Here is a 13,559-nt window from a genome sequence, read left to right as displayed (position 1 = left end):
TTGGTGTCACATTTACAGGCTGATGGAAAAATCCAGCTTTACAGGCTCAAGTAGAAACAGCTGTTTCCGTTGTTACTCATTGTTGATCACGAAAGGCGGGGAAAAAAACATTTTTGTGACACAGTGATTGTATCTTACTGATTGTATCTTACACACTGGGAACCTTTTTAAAGCTCCATAAAGTTGACCTTTGCCTAGCAACAATTTTATGTACACTACCTAAAAAGTGATCCTGCATGCAATCTGTTGCTCTCTCGGGGTTCCACTTCAACTTCCCACGCTGAACGTGATATTATCCATACAGAATCTTAAAAAAAGAAAAAATTGTGACGTCACTTTACAGGCGGCTAACTACACTGAGCATCTAGCGTCACCTTATGGACGCCAGTCACAATGTAGGTATTCACCAAGCCGGGCATGACATTTTTTCGTTTTACATCGACTGTTTGACACTTTGTGTGGTAAATACAAGATTTCAATGAAGTATCTCTAAAATGTAACATTACAAAAGCATAAACAAATCGGTTGAGATTATTGCAAAATTAGTAGACATGAAAGTGATATTTTTGGCAAAATTGTTGGCTACGGCACGATATGAAAACGTGCGGTTGCCATACCAACAAGGCGCCTTAAAATTACGTCACCACAAAGAGGATCCGTAAGATTTCTCTTCCATTTCCGTCCTTCGTCGTTTGATCATTGAAACAGTTATTTTCTGGGTAAGCGAGATCAAAGACCGACATGATATAGGAAATATCTGGGCGCAAGTAAACGAGAAGTAGAGAAACATGACTCAATATATTTTAGACTCGGAAATTTAGAGTATAGGCTCCGTAATTTATGCGACAATGAGTGAACGATATGTTACGCCCGAGGTACTTACGGGACTTCTCTTGGTTCAAGTGTACGTTCTTTGATTGCTTCCGGCATTGTACAGCCGATGTTACGTTCAATTGTAGGATGTAATAGTTTTGTGGCAGAAGTAAGGGACACGTCTTTATTCCATGACTGACCCCGAACACGGGCCCTAAGGTTCGCCGCAGTTTCATCTAATCCCAATCTACTGGTAATGTGTTCTTTGACCATCAATCAATCAATCTACTAATTGGATTTTTAAAAAACAATACGTGACGTGCTTCACACCATAGTGTTTATCATTTTCACTTGTGTCTTCGAACGCACCAGAAATCACATATCCTGTGACGTCACACGTGCGTGCAATGGTAGTTACATCACGAATCGAGCCGGTCCATTTCCTCCTTCGTACGTGCGAGTTGAGGCCCAGGGGATTCCGAAAGCTGGGTATTTTACTCACGATTTAGTCAAATAACGTTAATATATATACACAGGTAAGACTGATTTGAAGGGAAAAAAGGGTTACCGTAAACGCTACAAAAAAGTGACGCTTCTGTTTTGTAACGCTTAAGTTTTATATTGCCACTGTACGATAATCAATTCGTGATCACGTATGTTGTATGTTTCAATTAACCCTGGTCACATTTCTAAGCATTTTCTTAAAATTTTGATCATGTTTAACGTGACTCCCAGTTGTCCTTCATGTGTAACCTCTGTGCTCGTCGTTAGCATGATGAACCCCGAATAGTAGCATGTTTAGGATAAGATTCTAAACACAACTGTAATGGATTTTATATGTTCTATGTCCAGTTACAATGGCTGACTACGAGGAGAACGAGTCCAAATTTATGAGGAAAGCCAAGGAGAATCCGTTTGTACCTGTGGGTGAGTACAGCTGGCTATCTTGATATTACATCACTTTAAGTTGTTTTAGTTGTTGATGTGGCTCTTCTCGAAATTGATTTCATTACTAGACTACCCAATGTAGTGGCTGGTGTGTTTTCATTTGATTAATAGATTTTGTGCTCATCACGAATATGGTATTAAACCTCACACTCCATCTGATGCTGTGGCGCACAACTCCGAACCTCAAATACATAATTCTCCCTTTGATCGCTTCAATTAGCTGTATGATGACTGATGACAGCCTGCAAAACAGATGGCCGATCAAATAATGGCCCCTGTGTTGTCAATTTGCCCAGTTAATCACTGGGTCTGTCTTGTTCATCACTGGGTCTGGTGTCCACTTTCCTAAATAAACACCTCAAATCCCGTTCACAATATTTTGTTTGTTGTATTATCGCACCAGAACACACCATACATCTGGCATCTGTGAAGCGAAAGCTGAAAGAAAAAGTGGCTATTCAGCAGTGTTGTTAAACTGTTATAATACATTATTTAAAAAAAAAAAAAATTGAATGCTTTATTCCAAATCATTGACTGGTCATCTGTGGAGTTGAATGCCTAAACTATTTAAGAAAAAGTCAACGTTGTTTTATGTCGCAGGCATGGCCGGCTTCTTTGCCATTGTAGGCTACAGACTATGGAAGCTGAAAAGTCGCGGGGACACTAAAATGTCTGTGCACCTGATCCACATGCGCGTGGCCGCCCAAGGCTTTGTGGTGGGCGCCATGACTATCGGTATGTACACGGCTAATAATAAAACTTGAAATACTGTCAAATGGCCTATAAAGGTTCATTACACGACTGGTGGTCATCATCTAACGTGTTTTTTTTTCTTTGTCTTTTTTGTTTAGGTGTCATTTACACAATGTACAGGGACTTTATTGCCAAACCAAGAGACGAACAGAACCAAGCGCGATCTAAGTGAACATTGACTCGACTCGTTTTATTTAACTTCCCTTAATATTACCTCATATTAAGGTTTACTTTTCTACTGATAGATTGCACCTATACACAAGTAAATAAGATTTGAATATCTAAAGACAATAGTACTGTACGTCAAAACTATCACCATCTTCTACACAGCTTGGAGTTATAATTCTTGATTATTTGAGGATATTTATTTACTTTTGTTTTATTTTGAATAGTATGGGGTTGTTGTATTGAATTAGTTAAAATATATTTATAGGATGTAGATAAACTAAGACTGTTTTGGAAAAAAAAAAATACTTTCCCTCTGTTGTTGGGATAGGCTCCGACACACCCGCGACCCTGGATGGATGATTTGTCTTGTGTGGTATATCATCGTTAATATACATGGATTTGTGTTTTATTTTTATGCCAAATCATATCTGTACAACTCAAATGCAACAGGTACATTGGCAAATAGATGTAATGTGGTTTATCCATTAAAGTTAGGATACAGTAATACAACTTCATTCAAATAGAGCTTTACAAATGGGTCTTCAAATGAGTTTTAAAAATGGACCGAGATATTCATTGACTGAATTCAATATTTGATCCTCATGTGTCACGTTTTACATCAACACAGGTCCAATTCAATTTAAAGCGATGCTGCAATCACTTAAATGCCTTATGTGACAGAGATATTTTGAAATGTGTACACATGCTGTTTCAATATTTGTAATTTCGTTTCCATGTCACTGAAAAGTAAATGATTCGTTATGTGAACTCTCACTTTTAGCTTTTGCCTCTTGCTTTGTTATATTTCGGCTGCTCAGACACTGTGTGTAGCATTTCATGGCACTGTGTAGCTTTTGATTGACTAGGAATAAAAACTTTAGTTTTTTCAAATCCTACTGCTGTCCAGGCACAGCCGACATGACGTATTCCTCTCGTTCTCGCGATATCCGAAGTCGGCGTCGTTGCCATGGACACAACTGTCGCGGTACAAGAAACCATTTGCGGACTTTTCGCCAGATTCAAAACAGCTTCTGTTCTAAACGAAGGCGGTATTTAATCTCAAGGCAGGTGGGTGACGTATATATTACACTTGTTTAAACTTTGCTTTTTGGATCGAAACCTATCCTACAGTGTTAATAGTGGGAAAATTAATTTACAACCACCTATTTTTGTCCTTACAACAGACGCATCACAGATGGACTATGCACATGGAGTTCAGGTTCAGGAAAATGGAAAACAGCAAATGGACAAAATGAAAGCAAATCCTGACTTTCTCAATGAGCATTTGGACTTGGTGAGCCAATGCGCTGCAGCGGTCAACATATCAGACAGGTGAGAAAGTCTGAAAGACGAACTGTCGCAACTTTGCATTCATTATTTTTTTTTGTTCATCTCTTCCAGGAGACTCGAACAGGATGAGCGTCCGCGCTTGTTGGACCAGTTGAGGGAGCTGACGGATGTCAATGCTCGCCTCTTCAAACTGTTGAGCGAAAAAGAATTTGAGATCAAGCACATGAAGAAAAAATGGGAAGATGAGCGGGAGTTTCTCAAGGCTGGTATGTGTATCATATTAAATATTAAGGTTGCAGTGATGTAATCACTTTTTTCCCCCCCTGATCGAGGACTTACATTTGAGTACTTGTTGATAATTCCACTTTCAAATGTTCAAAAACAAACTTTTTAGAATACCACTTTGTCATTATTCATATTCTAAAACCAGACTATTTTATATATTAACACATTTTAACCACACATTTAATTTCAAGGACAAGGTCGCCCGTGACAAAAGTCTCAATTCTGTGCTGTCCCAGTCTGACCACTAGGGGGTTCTATTTTGTAAAATTGGTACGTTACTTGTTAACTACGAAATGAAGTGAGTAAAACGAACTTTCTTGAAAACACCACAAGTTATTAAAAAAACAAAAAACTGTCAGGACAAGTGACACTCACGCCTTCTCTTTTCTTTACAGCTCTATTTTAACCTCAAGAATCTTGAGTCAAGATGTTGATCACTTTGGGCATTTTAGGTGTGTCAAGCGATGCAGCCGCCGCCAAGATCGTGGAGTTGTCCAGAAAGAATCGAGAACTGACTGTTGAAGTGGAACGAGAAAGAACAAAATGCAAACAAAACAGTAATAGAATCAAAGCACTCGAGAATGACGTGAGTCTTCTGTTTGGTTCAATTTCATCCTGACATTGACTGGTCATTCATTTCATTTTTCTTGGTACAGCTAGAGGCTGCTGTGCGCTCAGGACCAGGTCAAAAGGTTGATGCAAAATTGCAGGAAAGCTCGACTGTGAGGTCAAGTTCACTCCATGTTAGTGGGACATTTGGCATAACAGAATGAAACAAAATGTTACTGAATACATTTCATGTACATCATTAGTAACTGATAGCCAACTTAGAGGCTCCACTGTAAATTGTCATGATTTTCTACAGTTCACTCATGTCATCCTAATCACAATAACAGATTGATTGTCCATAAAAACAGAACAACCCAGAGGTGAAGTCCCTGAAGGACAAATTATCCGCTGCCCAGCTGAAAGTGACAGAGTATCGCAACCAAGTTCAGTTTCTCAAGCAGGAGTTAAAAGTGGCTCAGAAGGTGCACAACATCTCATCTAATGCAATCACATTTGGCATGCAACTTCATTTGTTGGGGATGTCATTTGCTGCAGGTTCTCGTCAGCGAGGTTGGGGAAGACGTCAACGTTCAGCAGTTGCTGAGCTGTGCGGGAAGCTTTAGGGGACGAGCGCAGCACATACTGGCTCTTCAATTAAGGGTGAGGAGCGAATAAGAGCTCACGTTATGTGGCAGTTGACTAAAAAGCTAGCGTATACATTGAAACAAGTCTTTGTTTCGTTGATGTATCAGCTAGTGCTACAGTCCACAAAATAAAATAAGGTACTCTAAACTGAGTTGTGTGTGTGTGTGATAGGTGCGTGACCTGCAGAACCAGCTGAGGTCACCTCCATCATACATGCTGAACATGGACGAAGAAGAACCATCATGCCGTTCTACTAAAAGTCCAGGCCGACACGTTGGTTATAGCCGTAGCGCTGAGAAGGAAAAGAGGGAGGCTTTTCAGGTGGGTTGTGATTTTTTTTTTCCCACCTTCAACAGAAAAGTAATGACATTGTGCATCCTTCTTCAGAGGCTCTCAGATAGCTATGAAGCCTTGCTGCGAGACTGTGACCAGGTGAGGAAAGAGCTGGAAAGCTCCAAAGTGAGGAACAAATGTCTGTCTGCTGACATAAAGACCTTGAAAGCGCAGAATTCCTCCCTGCTGCTGAAGAGCAAACACGACGACGAGCTTGTGGATGCTATATTGGTAAGAATGAGCACGTCGACCGTGAGCAAAAAAACTAATACCCATGTCGTTCCTCTCGGTTATTCCATGGCAGAAGGAGAAGAGTCGCATGCTGGAGCTGCTCAGTCAGCTCAGCAGGCAGAACGCACCAAGCCAGCCCAGCTCGGGACCGTCACTCAGCAGCGAGCTCTCCGCACAGAAGACGCTCATCCAGAACTTGTACCAAGTGGTCGCTGACAAAGAGGGAACTATTAAAGAATTAGAGGAAAAAATCAAGCAGCTCTCTAGTGACCACTTCTAGAAAAAACATTTAATCATAGCCTAAGTCTAAAAAGATGGTTTTAGAAAAACATTGTGATTTCAATTTCTAAGCTTGTCTTAAAAAAATACCCTAAACTACCACAAAAGAAATGCTATTATACCATTCTATTACTATATACATGTCAATGTAAATACCTTTTTTTTTCTTAACTTTTTTTTTTTTAATCATGTGACAGGCAGGACAATTCCGTGCCCTTCCACTTGCCATGACAACATACAATTACTACTATGCACGTCACTTTTGTTTGATAGTGAGATTTTTCGAACGTAAAATATATGCTTTGCTGAATACACATCCATAGCATTTTCAAATAAAATCGAAAATGTACATTTATCCCCTCCTTACCTTGACCCTGGATGGTTCTTAACGCGAAACAAAGTTGTTCATTCATTTCTATGGCCGTCTGTACCGCTCCAATATGGCTGACCCACACACGCACACGTGACGGCCGGAAGGTAAATGCTGTTGAAAAACAGGAGAGTTTTCGCAACGTTGTGAAATACATAAGTGACTTTTAGTCAAAATGTGACGTAACCACACGGTGTCGCTAATGCTATTACGTAAGAAAGGGCTTCCGTCCTACGTAAACGCGCAACAAAGTAGCATTCCTGACTGGGCAATTGTAATCCTTTTGCGCAATAAAGTCTGACATTCCTGCAAGGAAACGGTAATGCTTTCTTGCGTAACCGAAGCGAACACACTTGGAGTGATCATGAACACTTGTTTTAAATAATTGGGCGGATTTTGAGTAGTTTTAATTTTGGGCAAAAAAAGATAGGTAACTAGCTAACTACGGAAAGCGGTTAGGGTTAATCTTATAAACGAAACAATGCAAAATCAAGCGTCCAACTGGCAGATCGAAACGTGAGTTTGAAATGTTATTTTTTTTTTACAAATGTCCAAATTATGAGGTAATGATGTTTGCCCAGAAAAAAAAAAAAAGTTGACATTAGCTTACTTTTCATTGTCACAATTTGTTTCTATTAGACCACAGCAGCAGGAGGGCTGGCTGAACCAACTGAGGGAGATGAGGGATGAAAACAACTGTTTGTTAAAACTGCTTGCTGAAAAAGACATTGAACTCAAACGCATGAAGAATAAATTGGATGATGAGCGTGTGCTGGCCTTGGCGGGTATGTTTCTTATAATGTCATTATTTGTATCTGAATCTAAAGCCAAATTCATTGTTTTAGGTGCGGCGGGCATCGCAGGCGACATGGCCGCTGTCAAGATCGTGGAGTTGTCCAAGAAGAACCGAGAGTTGACGTCTGAAGTTGAGCGAGAGAAGTCTAAATCCAAACAAAGCAGCAATAGAATCAAGGACCTTGACAGTCAGGTTGGTCTTGATTAGATTGATTTTTATAATTTATCTTGGTTAATTATTGCTCTTCTTCATCCAGCTACAGGCTGCTCTGCTCTCACTATCAGGGCAAAAGATTGATGTCAATATACTGAAGCAAAATAAAGACTGTGGGGTAAGTTTATTACAGTGCTTTTATTATATTTATTATTTTTATAGCGTACATTTTTCTTTTGATATATTTTGCAATTATTATTTCATGTTATCACTCGGCATTTAACTTTTTTTTCCTGCAGATTTTAATTATATTTTATCCTATTGGAATGTGTGTTGTTGTGTTTGATGTTAGCGTTTCTACTGTATCTGCGTTTGTTTTTGTTTTTTTTACGTAATCACGTCCCCCTAATCAGTACGACTGATTGCTTTGTCCGTGAAACAAGGAAAATCCGGCGATGAAGTCTCTGAAGGACAAATTATCTGCCGCCCAGCTCAAAGTCACCGAGCATCGCAATCAGATTCAGTTTCTGAAGCAAGAATTGAAACTGGCTCAGAAGGTGAAAAAAAACAACAACAACATCTCACCAACTGTGATGCCCGAACATATTTTGCACACATCCTAATATGGCATTTATTGCTTTCTGTACGTTGCAGGTTTTGGTGAATGAGGTTGGAGAAGATGCCAATATTCAACAGTTACTGAGCTGTGCGGGGAGCCTTCGAGGACGTGCGCAGCAGATCCTGGCTCTCCAATCAAGGGTGAGGCTTGTTACATACTATGCTTGGTGATTTTGACCACACGCTTCATAAATGTTGAGCAAGTTTAACATTTACGATTGTCAGACGTATGTCTCAACAGAAGGAAGTTGCTCAGTTGTGGCTAGCACCTTGCTTAAAAAGTGTGCGGATGTGTGACAGGTGCGTGATCTTGAGCAGCAGCTGAAGAAAGCGATGACTCGAGGGTCAAACGTGGAAAACATGGAAGAGGAAACTTCTAAAATGTCAACTCAGGATAGAAACATCAACCTCATCCGCACAATGGAGAAAGAGAAGAAGGAAGCATTTGAGGTACGTGTGCACGACAGAAACATCAGTCTCATTCGAACAATGGAGAAAGAGAAGAAGGAAGCATTTGAGATATGTGTGCATGACAACTTTGTTCTTACTGTATGACAACTTGCCCCCCTAGAGGATCTTGACCGGCTATGAAGCCCTTCAGAAGCAACAGGAAGATATGAAAAAGAAGCTGGAAGCCTCCAAGGCCAGAATCAAATGTCTGACTGAGGAGAAGGCAGCACAGATATCCGCCGCCCTAATTAAAAGCAAACACGACGACGAGCTGGTGGAAGCTCTGCTGGTGAGGTGTTAGCACAGGGATGGCTTGTGGGATGTCTGGGCCCAGAAAGAGTGTTTGATCTGGTTTCTCCTAAAATTCGATAAAAAATAAATAGGTAGCTTGATAACACGGCTTCCTGTGTCTTTTTTTTTCTGCTACAGAAGGAGAAGGCCCAGATGCAAGAGATGCTGAATCAGCTCACCAAACAACTTGAGGAGCAGAACGCACAGGCCCAGTCGAACTTGGCGGCGGCTGTTGTGAGCAGCGAGCGCTCCATCCAAAGCATGCTCATCCAAAACTTGTACCAAGTTGTTGCCGACAAAGAGGACACCATCAAGGAGTTAGAGGAAAAAATACAGCATCTCTCAGTCAAGGTGACAACAGAATAATAATAATGTGAGGTTACAAAAAAATACACACCCTTAGGTATTAACTGTGTGCAACTTTACAGAATGTGGAAACTCAAGACGATGTCAGCACCTCTCCACCTTCACCTGAAGAGGGCGCCGATGACGAGAAAACATCACCATGGTATAGTCATCAGAAGAAACTCATTATTTTACTTGAGTGCCTCATTTTTGTGTCATGTTCAAACTCTTTTCCTCTTCCTCCTCAGTTCTACCTTTGCTGTCAACGGGCCGTGGTATTTGTAGATCATCCGTGAGATCAACAGCGGACCAGCCACCAGAACTGAAATGAAGTATCCCGCCGGTTATAATGACATCGTATGGACTCATCCGTGGGTGAAATGTTGCGGAACCTGGAGGGGCATTCATAGGTCGAACATGAGCTGGTGCAGCTGCAATTGGATCGCTGAAGCGTGGTAACATGGCGATGTGGCGTTTTACTCCTCCTTTCCACTTCCACCTTGACATCTGGCTTCTCTACAGAGGCCTTTAAACTTTCGGGTCCAAGTAAGTGAGAGGGGGGCCGTACTTATTCCGCTAGTCATATTAATGGTGTGCGCAAGATGCTAATGTCGCTGTAGGGCTGGCCGTCGAGCCGCAGGAAAAGGGAGCCACCGAGGGCATCGCTCGGCACGGTGACCCCGCAGCTTTAAAGCTGACGTGATGCGACAAGTCGAGCGCGGCTTCCTGTAGGCACCGTGACATCGCGCGGGTTAAGTCTTGCTGCGCCAGCTCATGTCCTTACCTTCCTATGTCGCATGTGACAAACTGCAGCCGGCGGTAATTCCCTCCCTCCCACCTTCACGTTTGCTCCTTGTCCTCTTTGTCCTCCTTGCACTCCTTGCCAATGTTCCACCACCACTCGAGCGTGACCTTCTTATGGCGCTTCAAAGCCCTTCAAAGGTCAACTGTGATTGTTCTTTCCTTGGTTGACCTCTGTGCAAACACTTCAGTAGCAAAGTGGCGTCATCAGTCACTTTTTTTTCATCATTAAAATTGCGCGGTTTTGTTTGCACCACTCCAGAGCCAAAAAAGGGGACCATAATTAGTGCTGTAATTGAAAGTGATTTCTCAAAAGATTTAATAAGTCTGTATTTGAAAATGTACAAAATGCAAGACATCATTTAAGACAAAATTTTCCACTCAATTGTACGTGAATAATGCCTTACCCTTGGAATATTTTTTTTGAAAAACTCATGCATATGCAATTATAAAAAGAAAAAAAGATGTTCTCCGAAATAGCCACCTTGAAAGTCGCAAGGCAAACCTTTACAAAAGAAAAAACTCAAAACATAACACAGATTAAGGCTTCAAGGCCTCTTTGAGCTAATCACGTGGGAAGCAGTGCTTGCTGTCGTCCTCCAATTTAAAGCACGGCAGAATTTGAGCGCGGCTTCAAAATACCGCATCGTTTTTTCCGGAGCTTGGCAGAGAACACGGCGAGAAAGAAAAAAAGGCCCGTCCATCCATTGGTTTTCCTTCACCGCTTATCCTCACTATGCCACAAGACAAAAATATCAAGACGCCCAATGAAGTCGGCCCTTGTGCGTGACAAACGAGGCCTGTGTCAAGACCCCCCCCCCCCTCCCCTCCCCCAGCATGCCCCGTTTTGCTCGGCTGCAGGTTATCACTCACTGTTGCTGCTGCAGATAGCGCCTGCTTCTTTACCGGCGAGCGTCTTGCTACCGTACTTTGCCAAATATGTATCAAAAGTAGCAATGTGCGTCAGAAAGGATGTTGATGGAGCAAATAGTTGACATGGTCCAGGGAAAATGTTAAAACTAAATACTTGTTTTTGTTGGGAGCCTGGCGTGTGCTGTCAAATAAATGAACATGCCACAAATCAGTCACTGAGCAGTCATTAGAGAGTATTGTCAAACTTTATTCTCTGGTCTGATGGTGGCATTGTGGATTGAGAAACCATTTTCCGTATAAGATTGACTGGAAAGCCACATGATGGAAAAGTGCTTGGCACGTTTGCCTCACAGGTGCTGGATTCAAAACTTCCACGTATTTTTCCAGGAAACCTCGGTTAGAATTAGGAGTGTAACGAAGCACGTGGTTACGATACGTCCAACTTTTCCAACCCACTTTCCTCAAATCAAAAAACAAGTTTGTTTGAGCATCTCCTTTCGCACCCGTGACCTCAGCCGCTAACGAGTCTCATCACATTCCGGTAAACTACGTTCCCCTCCCTTTCCAACCACCAAAAAACAGTTTTGATATTGTTTTATGGAGCCCGATTACGCAGGAGCGCTGCAGATTTATTCCAAGATGCCCAACGAGCCACCAAGCCAAACAGCCCAGTTAAATCAACACGGCGTACGTAAACAGCCTCACCTATTTGTCATTCCGGCTTTGAATGACTCCTTTCTGCGGCCGTCTCCTCTCTGAGGTATTCCCTCGTTCTGCGCCCGCGCTTCCTGCAGACCATTGACTGACTGACTGCGTCCAGAAAAGCTAAAGCAAACAGCGCGGCCGTGCGAGGTTTAAAGTTAGCCGTTGGGTGGATGTGGAAAGGCGGCTCTGAACTTTACCCACTGTTCATCTATCATTTAAATTTGACGCAAAGTCAATAAACCATTCATTCAAATGATTAACGTACAATAATTGGCAAAGCGCTAGAGGTCCGTATTTCTTTGTGCCGATAACTGGTTTTATGTTAAGACATTTTGGCAAACCCATATAGAACATAAAGAAATGACTTGGTGGCTGAGTGATAAGTCCCTCACAGTTCTAAAGTTGCTTTCAAATGTGAGTTTCAGTCTCCCTGTTTGGTGCCAGCATGTTCTCCTTTTAGTCACAGGTGGCAGATGATAGAAGTGGACAGAGTTCAGACTGATGGATGAAGCTCTCCACTGACTTGAGGACCAGGCCCGAAGGCTGTTGTACTTCAATGTCAAAGGCACGTGGCTGAAGATGGAACGTGAGGGGTGGGCCGTGTCACTAGCGACAGGTTAGAAAAAAAGATCTTTTATTGAGGGTAGTGGGGCACCATTGATCTTGCTGGCTGGATTCACGAGGGGGGGGCTGTAAGTTGAAATGCTTGGCCATGTAAAAAGCAGCGGGCTGAGAACGCACCCTTGTGGTGTCCCCAATAGTTTTGGAAGGAGGTTGGAGTCCCCAACCACGGGTGTGGAAAGCATCTCGATTTTAATCGATGCACTTTGTAGTCCGTAAATGATGGCAATATACTATTTTCCCCATAGCTTGCTGGAGGACCTGCAAAAGTTCACCAGGTGGCATTATGGTGCTTTCAGTCAACCTCTTTTTTTTTTTTGTGTGGGACTGGAAGTTTGACTCATTGAACGTGATATCAGCAATGCAGACATCCGTAGCGTATTGTCTTTGCGCCTAACGTGATGATGATGTCATGACAGCTGCACGTCACATGTTGCAGCTGGTGATTCTCATGTGTGTATGCGTGTGTGTCATCTCACACACCTAGTCCGAAATTGGCTGGGGTCATGCCAGCTGAGCCGCCAACACATCAGGTGCTTTGTGTGTGCAGCCGTGTTCTACACTGCAGGATGCACGCTGAGTGAATGCTAATGTTTTGACAAGACCATCACAGATGATTTGATGACTCCTAAAATGGATTTCCGTCATCAGCACATGCTCACCCTTCAGCTCGATACAGCAGATGACCAATAATAAAACAGTTCAACCATAGGTCAGGGGTCGCCAACCTTGACAAAAGCGAGAGCTACTTTTTGGTTACTTAATGAATGCGAAGGGTTACCAATTTGATCCTCCATGACCTTTATGTTATAAATAACCCGATTCACTTGATCCGGATTGTTATCAGACTTAAGACAGATGTGAGCCTCTTGTGAGTTGCAAATACATTTTAAACACGATTCATGTGGACAATGTTAGCTTACTCGTCTGCGGGTCTGCCAGATAATAAAGACCAGGATGTTCACTGCCGTTGGCTTCCATCTCAGTTACCGTATTGCCCATCCCCCCCGTCCGCCACACGTGTGTGTGTGTATGGTGTCCCTTGCAGGACGAGCAGGCTGTAAAGCACACCAGCTCTATTTATTAATTAATGTGCCCCAACAACTGCTGCCTTGGCTTCCTCGTGTGGAGGACTGCGGCATCGGAGCAGAGAAAGGCAGCAGACTATTGTGGGAGATAGCGGCCGTTAATCACCTTAGCTGGTGGGTGGGTGGTTTGGTGGGTGGGGGGGGCGCCGGTGGT

General features: G+C 42.5%; 3 protein-coding genes and 1 long non-coding RNA gene across 8 annotated transcripts; 3 read left to right on the top strand and 1 right to left on the bottom strand.

Annotated features, from left to right (window-relative positions):
* The first annotated feature begins 1,042 nt into the window (after window positions 1–1,042).
* Window positions 1,043–3,456, top strand: higd1a (HIG1 hypoxia inducible domain family, member 1A). 3 transcript variants are annotated; one of them, XM_037275786.1, is made up of 4 exons: window positions 1,043–1,066; window positions 1,666–1,740; window positions 2,362–2,496; window positions 2,613–3,456. In XM_037275786.1, the coding sequence occupies exons 2-4, from the start codon at window positions 1,671–1,673 to the stop codon at window positions 2,684–2,686; spliced, it is 279 nt and encodes a 92-aa protein (XP_037131681.1). In that variant the 5' UTR covers window positions 1,043–1,066; window positions 1,666–1,670; the 3' UTR covers window positions 2,687–3,456. The 3 variants fall into 3 exon arrangements, with proteins under 3 accessions (XP_037131681.1, XP_037131680.1, XP_037131679.1); XM_037275785.1 differs by lacking the exon at window positions 1,043–1,066 and adding an exon at window positions 1,195–1,349; XM_037275784.1 differs by lacking the exon at window positions 1,043–1,066 and adding an exon at window positions 1,219–1,302.
* Window positions 3,457–3,582: 126 nt separating this feature from the next.
* Window positions 3,583–6,646, top strand: LOC119136926 (coiled-coil domain-containing protein 13-like). 2 transcript variants are annotated; one of them, XM_037275781.1, is made up of 10 exons: window positions 3,583–3,750; window positions 3,867–4,014; window positions 4,084–4,238; window positions 4,710–4,843; window positions 4,914–4,979; window positions 5,175–5,288; window positions 5,362–5,466; window positions 5,623–5,772; window positions 5,839–6,015; window positions 6,089–6,646. In XM_037275781.1, the coding sequence occupies exons 2-10, from the start codon at window positions 3,878–3,880 to the stop codon at window positions 6,293–6,295; spliced, it is 1,245 nt and encodes a 414-aa protein (XP_037131676.1). In that variant the 5' UTR covers window positions 3,583–3,750; window positions 3,867–3,877; the 3' UTR covers window positions 6,296–6,646. The 2 variants fall into 2 exon arrangements, with proteins under 2 accessions (XP_037131676.1, XP_037131675.1); XM_037275780.1 differs by having other exon boundaries at window positions 4,914–5,000.
* LOC119136930 lies at window positions 5,653–6,786 on the bottom strand. The gene is made up of 3 exons (XR_005100825.1): window positions 6,662–6,786; window positions 6,057–6,242; window positions 5,653–5,743 (listed from the first exon to the last, which is right to left on the bottom strand). It is a non-coding gene; the product is annotated as an uncharacterized LOC119136930 (long non-coding RNA).
* A 95-nt stretch (window positions 6,787–6,881) lies between these two features.
* LOC119136927 (coiled-coil domain-containing protein 13-like) lies at window positions 6,882–11,272 on the top strand. 2 transcript variants are annotated; one of them, XR_005100824.1, is made up of 12 exons: window positions 6,882–7,180; window positions 7,304–7,449; window positions 7,510–7,652; window positions 7,717–7,791; window positions 8,057–8,170; window positions 8,268–8,372; window positions 8,532–8,681; window positions 8,803–8,970; window positions 9,111–9,323; window positions 9,401–9,480; window positions 9,566–9,910; window positions 9,952–11,272. XR_005100824.1 is itself a non-coding variant. In XM_037275782.1 (11 exons), exons 1-11 carry the CDS (start codon window positions 7,146–7,148, stop codon window positions 9,600–9,602), a joined length of 1,266 nt encoding a protein of 421 aa, XP_037131677.1. In that variant the 5' UTR covers window positions 6,882–7,145; the 3' UTR covers window positions 9,603–11,272. The 2 variants fall into 2 exon arrangements, 1 of the variants encoding a protein (XP_037131677.1); XM_037275782.1 differs by having other exon boundaries at window positions 9,566–11,272.
* The last annotated feature ends 2,287 nt before the right edge of the window (window positions 11,273–13,559 follow it).

This window comes from Syngnathus acus, chromosome 17 (genome assembly GCF_901709675.1).
Source record: "Syngnathus acus chromosome 17, fSynAcu1.2, whole genome shotgun sequence".
NCBI lineage: Eukaryota > Metazoa > Chordata > Actinopteri > Syngnathiformes > Syngnathidae > Syngnathus > Syngnathus acus.
The sequence above is the reverse complement of the archived record's forward strand: the minus strand, read 5'-3'. Positions and strand labels throughout refer to the sequence as shown.